Raw genomic sequence first — 13999 nt, forward strand, 5'->3', positions numbered from 1 at the left:
CCGCCCACCAAATCGGACCCAGAGTGGCCCCGCCCACCAAATCGGACCCAGAGTGGCCCCGCCCACCAAATCGGACCCAGAGTGGCCCCGCCCACCAAATCGGACCCAGAGTGGCCCCGCCCACCAAATCGGACCCAGAGTGGCCCCGCCCACCAAATCGGACCCAGAGTGGCCCCGCCCACCAAATCGGACCCAGAGTGGCCCCGCCCACCAAATCGGACCCAGAGTGGCCCCGCCCACCAAATCGGACCCAGAGTGGCCCCGCCCACCAAATCGGACCCAGAGTGGCCCCGCCCACCAAATCGGACCCAGAGTGGCCCCGCCCACCAAATCGGACCCAGAGTGGCCCCGCCCACCAAATCGGACCCAGAGTGGCCCCGCCCACCAAATCGGACCCAGAGTGGCCCCGCCCACCAAATCGGACCCAGAGTGGCCCCGCCCACCAAATCGGACCCAGAGGGATCCCCACCAACAATTCAAGCCCTGAGGAGCCCAGGCCAAGGAATCAAATCCTGAGGGGCCCCACCCACCAATTCAGACCTGAAGCCAAAGTGGCCCCTGAGAGGCACTCACAGTTAAAACAGATCCTGAGTTGAAAGTCTTGCAGGGGCAGCAGGCAAGTCTCTCTTAAAGGGCAGCCCAGGCACCATTTCAAACCACTATCTGTACTTCCTTCAGGAAATACACATCTAGTTCTTATTATTATTCAGTTGATTTCCGCAATTAATGCGGCCCGAACCGCTACGCGCACAGACTCCGTTGAGGTGTCGTTTCGAAGCCAGCGTTCACGAGAGGTGTGCTAAGTATTTTTTGTGTCAATCGGATTTGTAGTTTTTGCGCAATTTGCGTTTGAAATAATTTTTCCCGTCATTGGAATGCATTGTCTCAATGCTTTTTAATGGGAAAATGTTGCCACAGTCAAAACGTGCCCTGAGGCGATTCAAATGGCAGTTAAGCTCATTGATATGCGCAGGCACACCCAGTTACTATGCCAACGCCTATGAACGTCACATGACCTCTCCAGGACACAGTTTCTAGCAGATAATATCAGCTCTTAAAGCGAAACCCACAGCACAAATGCAAATCTAGCTTCATCACATGACGCATACCCCTGAGAGAGAATGTGCGCCAAAGTGGATTTAGAAGCCCAGTGGGCAAAACTAGCTCTTAAAGGGCCGACGCGCCAAAGTGATTCTTAAAGGGTCGGCGCGCCAAATCGAAAGCTGAGTGACCCCAGGCTCCAAATCAGAGGCTGAGCCACCCCGGCCTCCAAATTGGAGGCTGATCGACCCTGGCCTACAAATCAGAGGCTGAGCCACCCTGGCCTCCAAATCGGACCCAGAGTGGCCCCGCCCACCACATCGGACCCAGAGTGGCCCCGCCCACCGCATCGGACCCAGAGTGGCCCCGCCCACCGCATCGGACCCAGAGTGGCCCCGCCCACCGCATCGGACCCAGAGTGGCCCCGCCCACCGCATCGGACCCAGAGTGGCCCCGCCCACCGCATCGGACCCAGAGTGGCCCCGCCCACCGCATCGGACCCAGAGTGGCCCCGCCCACCGCATCGGACCCCTGAGAGGCACCCATAGTTAAAACGGATCCTGAGTTGAAAGTCTTGCAGGGGCAGCAGGCAAGTCTCTCTTAAAGGGGCAGCCCGGGCACCATTTCAAAGCACTATCTTTGGTGTGGGGACACGAGATGAAAACATAATTCTCCCTCTGTACAAATCACTCGGAGTATTGTGTGCAATTTTGGACGCCGGTGCTCAAGAAAGACATTACTGAACTTGAAAGGGTTCAAAGGCGGGCTACCAAAATGATAAATGGAGTTGGTTCACTACAATACCCAGAAAGGTTATCAAAATTAGGTCTATTTAAAAGAGAAGACTTAGGGGAGACCTAATATATATGTACAAGTATATCAGAGGGCAATACAGAGATCTCTCCAATGAACTGTTTGTACCAAGGACTGTGACAAGAACAAGGGGGCATTCTCTTCGTTTGGAGAAAAGACAATTTCTGCACCAGCATAAAAGAGGGTTCTTCACGGTAAGAGCAGTGAGGCTCTGGAATTCTCTTCCTGAGGAAGTGGTGATGGCCAACTCACTGAATGAATTTAAGAAAGGAATGGATGCTTTTCTTGTAACAGTATAGAAGGTTACGAATAACAGAATATTATAGGTAGATGATTGACCCAGCTTAGGGGAAGGAATTTTTTTCCCTATGGAGAAAATTGGCTTCTACTCTGGGTTTTTTGCCTTCCCCAGGATCAACAATGCAGAACAGCTGCACTAAAAATAGGCTGAACTGGATGGACATTAAGGTCTTCCTTCAGCCTTCAAAACTATTACTATCTGTACTTCCTTCAGGAAATACACATCTAGTATTACCATTGCTGTTTCTGTAGAGATGTCATCCAACAAGGTCTCCATTACGGTCCCCGTAGAGGTGTCATCCAACAAGGTCACCATTACGGTCCCTGTAGAGGTGTCATCCAACAAGGTCACCATTACGGTCCCCGTAGAGGTGTCATCCAACAAGGTCACCATTACGGTCCCCGTAGAGGTGTCATCCAACAAGGTCACCATTACGGTCCCCGTAGAGGTGTCATCCAACAAGGTCACCATTACGGTCCCCGTAGAGGTGTCATCCAACAAGGTCACCATTACGGTCCCGGTAGAGGTGTCATCCAACAAGGTCACCACTACGGTTCCGGTAGAGGTGTCATCCAACAAGGTCACCATTACGGTCCCTGTAGAGGTGTCATCCAACAATGTCACCATTACGGTCCCCGTAGAGGTGTCATCCAACAAGGTCACCATTACGGTCCCCGTAGAGGTGTCATCCAACAATGTCACCATTACGGTCCCCGTAGAGGTGTCATCCAACAAGGTCACCATTACGGTCCCGGTAGAGGTGTCATCCAACAAGGTCACCACTACGGTTCCCGTAGAGGTGTCATCCAACAAGGTCACCATTACGGTCCCTGTAGAGGTGTCATCCAACAATGTCACCATTACGGTCCCCGTAGAGGTGTCATCCAACAAGGTCACCACTACGGTTCCCGTAGAGGTGTCATCCAACAAGGTCACGATTACGGTCTCCGTAGAGGTGTCATCCAACAAGGTCACCATTACGGTCCCCGTAGAGGTGTCATCCAACAAGGTCACCACTACGGTTCCCGTAGAGGTGTCAGCCAACAAGGTCACCATTACGGTTCCTGTAGAGGTGTCATCCAACAAGGTCACATTACTGTTCCTGTAGAGGTGCCATTTAACAAGGTCACCATTTTATTTCTACAATTATGAATAGCAATTCTACCCTCCTCTGTAATGCATCCCCCTGCTCTCCCATACTGGGGCACGACTCTTTGGTTAGGTGGGATTTATGGATAGACACAGTGGACATGATGGTGCATCCTGCAGCATGGTTTCAGGTCCCTTCTCTGTGTGTTGCCTGTAGATCTGACAAGTTTTCACTAATTTTTTTTTTTTTTTTCTTTTGCTCTCTCTTCCAGTCGGTGAGCAGAACGTTATCCGCAGCGTTCCCATCTCTTCCATTACAAAAGAGAAGAAGATCAATGTCCAGAACCATCTGCAGCAGAACATGCAGGAAGGACTACAGATCCGCTCAGCCACATTTCAGGTAGCCTGATCACAACCACTCTCATCATTGTCCTCTCTTACATGCAGAGATTACATTAAGGCCTCAGCTACACTGCTACCTTTTGTAGTATTACAGCTTGATTTATAACTATTTCTCTACAACTACACTATAGCTAAAATCAATCAAGTAACTCTCCAAAAGAGTTGCAGTTTAGCCTAAGTCTGGGGCTACACGGCAATTTTTGCCACTGCACCTGTTGCGCAACCAAGGTTCACTTAGGTGTCACTATAACATCGCAGCACTATATTGCGACCCAGTGGGAACTTCATCAAGCAAGTTGCAGAAAATCCAACATAGTTGTACTTCTTACAACTTATCGCATTCATAGCATTCTCGTGGTCGCAATGGAAACTCCATTCACTTGTATTGTGCAGCAATGTTGCAGCGACTCATAGTCACCTTTGGTCGTGCTACAGGTGTCACTGCCAGATTCCACCGTGTAGACCTAACCTAATAAGTACAACGTTGAAAACTCTTGTTGAAGGAATATTTCTATCTTGTGTATTTATGGCATATGCAAATAATATGTCATAAACGTATGATAGATGCAGATCCCACCTCTGGCACCTACATTTTTCTCCTTCGTCTCATTGGGGGACACAGGTACTGTGGGTGTATGCTACCGCCATCTGGAGGCTGACACTAGGAAAACAACACAAGGTTAGCTCCTCCCCCGCCGTATACACCCTCTCCCTGATTGCGGGCGGAAGTCAGTTTTTTGCTTAGTGTCTATGGAGGCACACGTCTGGTCTTTTTTCTCCAGACTTTTTTCCATGAAGATGAGACAGGGGCAACGGATCCTATTGAAAGGGTCCGATTTCCCCAAACCATCAACGGGCGAGCACGTGCGAGTGTCCCTCCACGTATCATTTCCTGCGACGTGGGACATGATGCCGGACCTAGCTCCGACCACCCCTAGGTAGAGAAACCATGGGCTATTCAGAGGCACAAGACTGTCCGAGCTGCCCCCACTGCTCCACCAACGCAAGACGGAGGTGCTGCAAGGAGGCGGTCGGTCCCTCTCCTCAGCTTATGCTGGACGGAGTTAGGGTACCTGTACCGTCCAGGATCCCCACACCACCCCCGCTCCCTGGGTTGGTCATGATCCCTGAAGGGCCTACCTGGAGTCGTCTGGATGAAGTGGACTTGAAGGTACAGGTCGTACGGGGGGCTCCTGGGCAGCAGCAGGCAGCGGTGTGCGTTCCCCTGAGGCCCTCCTCGTTTCCACAGTGGGGCCAGGAGTAGCGGCTTTCCCCATCATCGCCGCGGCGCGCCATGAAAAATTTAGTCCCCGGCTTTGGTCAGTGTTGGGCCGCGGCGGAAGTACCGCCCTCGGCGCGCGGCGTCACTTCCAGCGGCCCGCCCCTTGGAGCCTGGGCGGGCGCCGGATAAATCCAGGCCCCGGCTTCAGTGCGGGGTAGGCCGCAACCAGGAAAGAGGTCTGCTTGCCCCACGGAGGCTCAGAGGAGGTCGGGGCTGCGGCGCGCAGTCGAGGGACGCAGGTCAGGTGAGTGCAGGTTTGCTTCCGGGGCCGCTAAACACCAAGGGGGCCCCTCCTCCCCCACCCCTCCCTCTCATTGAAGTAAAAAAAAAAAGTTTTTTATATATATAAAACGCCTGGCAGGCACAATATGGTCGGGAAAGGGAAGACGCACACTTTACCCTGCATGCACTTCTTGTAGGGCTCCGTCTCCACGAGCGCAGAGCGATTCGGTGACTGAATCCAGAGAGCCGAATCCTCCGGAATGGGCGCTATCATTGTCCCAGTCTATGGCTTCGCTTACAAAGGCGATCGAGTCCCTTCACGCCCCAAAGGGGGGCAAGGATAGTGACTCGCTTATCTAGGAGGGGTCCTCCACCTCACAGGAACCTTCGGCCTGCAGGGGCCGCTCCCATGCCAGACAGGGGCGAAGGAAACGAACCCGCACGAGGTCTCCCGGTCTATCCGTTGCCGCGGCATCGGGGCATTCAGCATCGCGCTCCCCTTCACCAGGGAGCGGGCAGAGTTTGGATCGTGACTCAGACGAGCCACTTGATCTAGATACCCCGGGGTGCCGGGAGACAGTGGACAGCCTCATTGAAGCTGTCAATCAGACCCTGGGAATTAAAGATAGTGCTACCTTAGCCGCGGGCCATAAGGTAGCCTTTAAGCAGGCCAGGCAACCGCATAGAGTGTTTGGCACTCACCCAGAATTTGAGGACATAGTGCAGCGCCACAGAGAACGCCCAGATAGGCGCTTCTCAGGCCAGAAGACTATAGAGGCAAGATACCCATTTGCCCCGGAACTCTGTAAGAAATGGGCGGAATACTCAGTCGTGGACCCGCCAGTGTCACGCCTGGCCTTGAAGACTTTGTTGTTGGTGCATAGCGGCTCGTCCATTAAGGACCCCACGGATCGGCTCATAGAGAGCTTGGCGCGATCAGTTTTTGAAGTATCAGGGTCGGCGCTCGCCCCCTCGTTCGCGGCGACGTAGGTAACCAAAGCCATGATGTCATGGTCAGAGTCTTAGAATAAAGCCTTGCAGGATAGAGGCCTACCTGCGGAGTTGTCTGAGGTCGCAAGTCAGATTGCTATGGCTGGAGACTACTTAATTAATGCTTCTTTGGATGCGGCTAATTGTGAGGCATTTGCAGCTGCTAACGCGGTAGCCATTAGGAGAGCCCTCTGGTTGAGGACTTGGCGAGCCGATTCAATTTCCAAGAAGTCCTTGACTTCCTTGCCCTATCAGCGAGGCCACCTGTTCGGGGAGAAGTTGGATCAGCTCATCTTCGACGCGACAAGAGGAAAAAGCAGCTTCCTCCTGCAGCAAAAGGTGAAACAGCCTTTTCGCCAGGTCCCGACACGTTTTTGAGCCTTTCGCAACACCGGATGGATGGCAGCAGCCAGTTCGGCCGGCCCACCTCGCTCTAACCAGGTTAGGGAGCAACAGGTCTCATATAGAACCAGGGCCCAGAGACCCTCAGCCAAATGACTCAGAGCCCTTAGTAGGCGACATCAGCAGGGTTGGGGTCACCTGCTCTTTTTTTGTCATATCTGGGCCGAGGTAGCACATGACTTATGGGTGGCGGAACTGGTGACTTCAGAGTACAAAATAGAGTTCATCAGGTACCCTCCAACACGGTTTTTTCTCTCCCGACTTCCCAAGGTGAAGCCCCGGGCAAAGGCGCTGCTAGGGGCCATCAATTCACTGCAAAACAACGGAGTCATTGTTCCCGTACCAGAGCACGAGAAAGCTCAGGGTTTTTATTCCAATCTGTTCGCGGTCCCCAAAAAGGACGGGACAGTCAGGCCGGTTTTGGACCTGAAGCTCCTAAACAGGTTCATCAGGGTCAAACATTTCAGGATGGAATCTCTCCGCTCAGTTATATCAGCCATGGAGCAGGGAGAGTACTTAGCCTCGATCGACATCCAGGATGCCTACCTGCACGTTCCCATTTTTCCCTCGCACCAAAAGTTTCTTCGGTTCGCCATCAATGGTCGACACTTTCAATTCGCAGCACTCCCATTCGGGATAGCCACCGCCCCCAGAGTGTTCACAAAGGTGATGGCAGTCGTAATGGCCGTCTTAAACTCGCGGGGCATAGTCGTTTTGCCATACTTAGACGACCTCTTTGTGAAAGGTCCCTCATTTAGGGCATGCAAGGAGAATGTCAGCATTACGCTGGATACACTCACCCGCTTAGGTTGGTTGGTCAACAGGAAGAAATCATCTCTGGTCCCAGCTCGGAGGATTGCTTTTCTGGGAATGATCTTTGATACCTCCCAAGGGTTGGTAATTCTCCCTCGAAACAAAGCCCTAGCGCTCCGGCAAGGAGTCCAGATGCTCCAGCAGCCAGTCCCTCACACCGTTCGGTTTGGGATGAGGATACTAGAGAAGATGGTGGCAGCAATGGAAGCAATTCCGTTTGCCCAATTTCATCTTCGACCCCTACAGCACGCTCTCTTGTCAGCATGGGACAAGAACCCGTTCACCCTCGATCAGCGGTGCCGTCTGTCCTCTCAGGTCAGGCAATCACTATAGTGGTGGACGACCAGATCCTCCCTTCTTCAGGGGAAACCGTTTCCCCCAGACCACTGGCTAGTGGTCATGAACGACGCCAGTCTCCTCGGCTGGGGAGCAGTTTTTAGCCACAGCACGGCCCAGTGGTTGCAACAGGAAGCTCGTCTCCCGATCAACTTGTTGGAAATACGAGCGATCTGGCAGGTGCTGCAGCATTTTCAGCACCTCCTAGCAGGACGGCCCATTCGGATACAGTCAGACAACGCCACGGCGGTGGCTTATGTAAATCATCAGGGGGGCACGCGCAGCAAGGCAACCATGCGTGAGATAGCACGTGTGCTTCATTGGGCCGAGAAGAACCAGTCGGTAATATCGGCAGTCTACATCCCAGGCATAGAAAATTGGGCAGCGGACTTCCTCAGCCGACAAGAGGTCGTGGCTGGGGAATGGGCCCTGCACCACGAGGTCTTCCAGCAAATTTGCCAACGATGGGGAACACCGGATGTGGATCTGATGGCGTCCAGAATGAACGCCAAGGTGCCTGTGTTCGTTGCTCGGTTGCGAGACCCACGAGCGTTCAGGGTGGATGCGTTGGTCCTACCATGGAACCAGTTTCGCCTTCCATACCTGTTTCCCTCGTTGCCATTGCTTCCGAGGGTCGTCAGGAAGATCAAAACAGAGGGGGTCCCAGCAATTCTGCTGGCACCTGACTGGCCCCATCGGGCGTGGTACGCAGATCTTGTGCGGCTGCTCACCAACGTCCCATGGCGACTGCCAGAGCGCCCAGATCTACTGCACCAGGGCCCGATCTTCCACCCGAACTCAGGGGCCCTGTGTTTGACGGCATGGCCGTTGAATCTTGGATTCTAACTCAAGCAGGGTTTGAGCGTGAGGTGGGCGCTACAATGGTTAGCGCCACGAAACCGACCTCGGCGAAAATCTACCACCACACCTGGAAAGTTTTCTTCACTTGGTGCAGAGAGCGGGGACGTTCGCCCCTTACATTCTCTATTCCCAACATCTTGGCGTTTCTTCAATCAGGCCTAGACTCAGGGCTGGCCCCGAGCTCCCTTAGGAGACAGATATCGGCGTTGTCTGTCCTTTTCCAGCGAAAGATTGCTACTAATATGGAGGTAAAGACTTTCATCCAGGGAGTCTCTCATCTAGTACCTCCCTATAAGGCGCCGATGGACACCTGGGACCTTAACCTGGCTCTCAGTGTTCTGCAGGAAGCGCCTTTTGAGCCGCTACAGGATATTTCCTTATCGTTCCTCTCTTGGAAGGTGGTATTTTTGGTAGCCATTACCTCCGTTAGGCAAGTTTCAGAGTTGGCGGCGCTGTCTCGCCGAGCTCCTTTTCTCATTTTCCACAAGGATAAAGTGGTGCTTAGACCAGCTCCCCCCTTTCTGCCGAAAGTCGTGTCCTCATTCCACATTAATGATGATATTGTCTTGCCCTCGTTCTGTCCGGCACCGGTGCATCGCGTAGAAAAGGCTCTTCACGCGCTGGACCTGGTGAGAGCACTCAGGAGGTACGTGTCGCGGACGGCACCTTTTCGCCAGACAGATACGCTGTTCGTGCTCCATGAAGGGCGCAGGAGGGGACTCCCTGCCTCAAGATCGACAATAGCCAGATGGATCCGTTTAACAATTCAGGAGGCCTATCGCATCAGAGGTGCGCCGGTTCCATCAGGGATCAAAGCACATTCTACTTGGGCAGTGGGCGCTTCGGCATCAGGCTTCAGCGAAGCAGGTATGCAAAGCAGCAACCTGGTCCAGCCTGCACACATTTACTAAACATTACAATGTCCATACTCCGGCTTCGGCGGATGCAAGCCTGGCTAGAAGGATTCTCCAAGCAGCGGTGGAGCACCTTTAAACAAGAGGTGCTTGTAGGATCAGTGAGTCAATCTCCCACCCAGGGACTGCTTTAGGACGTCCGACAGTACCTGTGTCCCCAATGAGACGAAGGAGCAACATTGATTTTTGTGAGTACTCACCGTAAAATCCTTTTCTCCGAGACGCTCATTGGGGACACAGCACCCACCCTGTTAGCCAAGTTGGCTCTTGTTTATTTAATTAATGTGTATTTCTTTTGTGAATGTCAGGGTGGTTTTTTCCTTGCCAGACATATTGTTTTCTGCATTAAGGCTGATTGTTATTGTTCTCCTACTGCTTTTGCACTAAACTGACTTCCGCCCGCAATCAGGGCGAGGGTGTATATGGCGGGGGAGGAGCTAACCTTGTGATGTTTGCCTAGTGTCAGCCTCCAGATGGCGGTAGCATACACCCACAGTACCTGTGTCCCCCAATGAGCGTCTCGGAGAAAAGGATTTTACGGTGAGTACTCACAAAAATCCATGTCTCTCAACAACTGGGTCCTATCATGCGTTACTGTCAGTGAACGGAGCTGCGCGTGTCTGGCTGTCGGTATCCATCTTTGTAGGACTTTTGAGAATTGCCACGCACTCTTTTTCTGCAGCTTCCACAACTCGTATACATCTTTCCATTACTGGGCAGTGATCTATCCGAGATAGATGCGTGTCCCAGAGTTGGTCACCGCCTTTATCATGTTTTTATGATATATTCGGTGGATATGCCATAAATGTACTAAATGTGAATACTACTTTTATCTAGGTCATATTCATCTTTTCTATGTAAAAAAGAATATTTCACTTTGCTGACAGCAAGTGGAGCTCTTAAAAATGATGAGGAATTGTAACGCTGAGCCTGTTAGAAAGTTGCAAAACATTTCATTATACAACAATTTCTCCTTCACCTCATTGGGGGACACAGGTATTGTCGGTGTATGCTACTGCCGCCTGGAGGCTGACACTAAGTGAAAAAAGGAGTTTAGCTCCTCCTCCGCCGTATACACCGTCGCCCCGATTGCGGGTCGAAACCAGTCTTTTGCTTAGTGTTTGTTGGAGGCACGTGTCTGTCTGTTTCCAGACTGATTTTTTTTTTTTTTTTTTTTTTCTTTTTCCTTTTTCCCTATGAAGATGAGACAGGGGCGACGGACCCTAATGAAAGGGTCCGATCTCCCCAAACCAACAACAGGTGAGCATGTGCGAGTGTCGCCTCCACATATCCTCTCCCGCGATGTGGGATATTTCCAGATTTTTTTTTTTCCCTTTTCACATGAAAATGAGATAGGGGCGACGGACCATATTGAAAGGGTCCGATCTCCCCAAACCAACAACGGGTGACCACGTGTGAGTGTTGCCTCCACATATCCTCTCCTGTGACGTGGTGATGCCGGACTTAGCCCTGTCCACCCTAAGGTATTGAAACCCTAGGCTGCACAGAGGCACAAGTGCAGTCCGTGCGGCCCCCCCCTGCCCCACCAATGCTAGGACTGCGGTGCGGCAAGGCGGCGGACGGTCCCTCTCCTCACCCCTTGAAGGGGTTAGATGGCGCTAGGGTGCCTGCACCGTCCTTTTTCTCATATGGCCCCCTCTACCTGAGCTAGAGCTGAAGCATGGAGGAGGGTGGCTTGGGAGGGCTCCTGCAGCGGCGCGGGGCTAGAGCCCTTAGTTTCTTCCATGGATATAGCCATAACACGCCCCCTGGTAGCGGCGGACCCGATTTCCGACCTTGGATATGGCGCCCGGCGGTTCCGTCCACCCCCCCCCCCCCCCCTTGGGCGGGTATTTGAAAATTTGAAAATCCAGGCTGTGGCTTCGGCAGTCGCTAGGCTGCGGCCGGAAGTCCCCGCCCCCTGGCGTCGCGTCTCGGCGGCCCCGCCCCCTGTTGCCTGGGCGGACGCCGAAGAAATTTAGGCCCCGACTTTGAGCAAAAGCTAGGCCGCAGACGGAAGTACCACCCCCTGGAATCCTTTTTTCTTGCGGGGGCCTGCTCGCATTTCTGGCGCACACCTGTTTGAATGGAGCGACGCTCTGCACTTCCAGAGACACGGGGCACAGGACTGGGGTAAGTGCTGCCCCCTAGCCCCCCCCAAGAGGCCACGCTAGGAAAAACGAAGAGCGCCTCCCCCAGCGGTTTTTCAGCAAGGATGCCTGACAGGTACAGCATGTCAGGAAAAGCTAAAACGCACACGTTTCTATACGCTGCATGCATCTCCTGTCAGTCCGCTTTTCCGCGGACGCAGACCAAGTGAGTATGCGAAGCCTGCGAGTCCGAACGAGCCCAGGAGCCCTCCCCTGCGACCGAGCCCAGTGTACCAAGTCTCCCGGAATGGGCGTCATCACTGTCACAATCTATGGCGTCACGAGAGCAATCGAGTCCCTTTGGGCCCCAGATAGTGGCAGGGACAGTGGCTCGCCTGTCTTAGAGGGGTCCTCTACCTCACAGGAGCCTCCGGCCTGCAGGGGCCGCTCTCACTCCAGGCAGACGCGGGGGAAACTAACCCACATGACGTCTCCCGCCCCATCCGGTGCCCCTGCATCTGTGAGCTCTGCTTCTCGCTCTCCGTCACCAGCAGTCGATAGCGAGCAAGGCTCGGACTACGATTCGGATGAACCCCTAGCCTTAGATACGCCGGGGGGTCAGGAAACGGTTGACAGTCTTATAGAAGCCGTCAATCAGACTCTGGGATTGAGGATGAGTCCACCCTGGCTTCGAGCCATAAGGTGTCATTTAAGCGAGTCAAGCGCCCCCATAGAGTATTTTGCACTCACCTTGAGTTTGAGGACATAGTGCAACGACATAGAGAACGGCCGGACAGGTGTTTTGGGCCAGAGGGCACTCGAGACGAGGTATCCTTTTGCCCCGGATCTCCGTAAAAATGGACGGAATCCCCAACGGTGGATCCACCTGTGTCACGCCTGGCTACGAGAACCCTACTATCCGTACCTAGTGGTTCTTCTGTTAAGGATCCCACTGATCGCCTCACTGAGAACTTGGCTCGCTCAGTGTTTGAGGCATCAGGAGCAGCGCACTCTCCTTCGTTCGTGGCAACGTGGGTAGCCAAGGCCATGACGTCTTGGTCAGAATCATTGAACAGAGCCTTGCAAGACATAGATCTACCAGCTGAAGTGTCAGAGATCACAAATCAGATAGCTATGGCGGGGGACTACTTCATCAATGCTTCGTTAGATGCGGCCAACTGCGCGGCACTTGCGGCAGCAAATGCAATCTCCATTAGGAAAGCTCTATGGTTGAGGACATGGCAGGCCGATTCAGCTTCAAAAAAGTCCTTGACATCGCTACCATACCAGGGTGGCCGCCTAGTCGGAGAAAAGTTAGATCAGCTCATCTCCGACTCCACAGGAGGGAAGAGCGGTTTTCTCCCTCAACAAAGGGTCAAACCGGCATTTCGTCGCCAATTTCAGGCACGTTTTCGGGCCTTTCGCAACCCCGGGTGTGGACCACAGTAGCCAATTCCGCGGCATCTTGTCGCCCCAACCAGGATAGGGATTGACAGGTCTCCTATAGAACCAACCCATTGGGGAGGATGTGTACTAACCAGCCCAGGTCAAAGGGATCCAGGTCCCAAAGATCTTCAGCCAAATGACTCAAGGCATTTGCCAGGCGACACTACCAAGGTAGGTGGCCGTCTACTCTGGTTCTGCCACGCCTGGCTTAATGTCACACACGACACATGGGTGAGAGAGCTGGTGTCCTCAGGGTACAAGATAGAATTTGTCAAGCACCCCCAAGACGATTTTTTTTCTTTCCCGGCTTCCCAAGAGGGATACCCGGGCAAGGGCTCTACTAGGATGCATCGATTTACTCCGGCACAACGGAGTTATTATTCCCGTACCGGAAAACGAGAAGACTCAGGGCTTCTATTCCAACCTGTTTGCAGTCCCCAAAAAGGACGGGACTATCAGGCCCGTTTTGGACCTAAAGCTCCTGAACAAGTTTATCAGGATCAGACATTTCCGGGTGGAGTCTCTCCATTCAGTCATATCGGCAATGGGGCAGGGGAATACTTGGCCTCTATCGATATCCAGGACGCCTATCTACATATCCCCATTTTCCTTCCACATCAAAGATTTCTGCGCTTCGCCATAAACGGTCTACATTTTCAATTCACAGCACTGCCCTTCGGGCTAGCCACCGCCCCCAGAGTGTTCACAAAGGTCATAGCAGTCCCCATGGCCATCCTGCACGCCCGGGGCATAGTCGTGTTGCCCTACTTGGACGACCTTTTGATCAAGGGCCCTTCAAGGCGGGCATGCGAGGAAAGTGTCAGCATCACGCTAGATACTCTTGCCCACTTAGGGTGGTTGGTCAACGTAAAAAAGTCATCACTTGTCCCAGCCCAGAGGATTTCCTTTTTAGGGATGATCTTCGACACTTTCCAAGGGTTGGTAATTCTCCCTCGAGACAAGGCCCTAGCTCTCCGGCAGGGAGTTCGGATACTTT

At 53.1% G+C, this 13999-nt stretch overlaps 1 protein-coding gene across 5 annotated transcripts in view; it reads left to right on the plus strand.

The window, feature by feature from the left end:
* Positions 1 to 13999, plus strand: part of SBF2 (SET binding factor 2) — a 312854-nt gene that overhangs the window by 262044 nt on the left and 36811 nt on the right. For all 5 annotated transcript variants that reach the window (XM_073578404.1, XM_073578400.1, XM_073578401.1 and 2 more), the window contains exon 23: positions 3517 to 3644. In XM_073578404.1, the coding sequence (XP_073434505.1) occupies positions 3517 to 3644 (128 nt within the window). The remainder of the gene's footprint in view (positions 1 to 3516; positions 3645 to 13999) is intronic.

The sequence above is a fragment of the Dendrobates tinctorius genome, unplaced genomic scaffold, assembly GCF_039654945.1.
Source record: "Dendrobates tinctorius isolate UK_male_01 unplaced genomic scaffold, ASM3965494v1 ptg000059l, whole genome shotgun sequence".
NCBI classification, from domain to species: domain Eukaryota; kingdom Metazoa; phylum Chordata; class Amphibia; order Anura; family Dendrobatidae; genus Dendrobates; species Dendrobates tinctorius.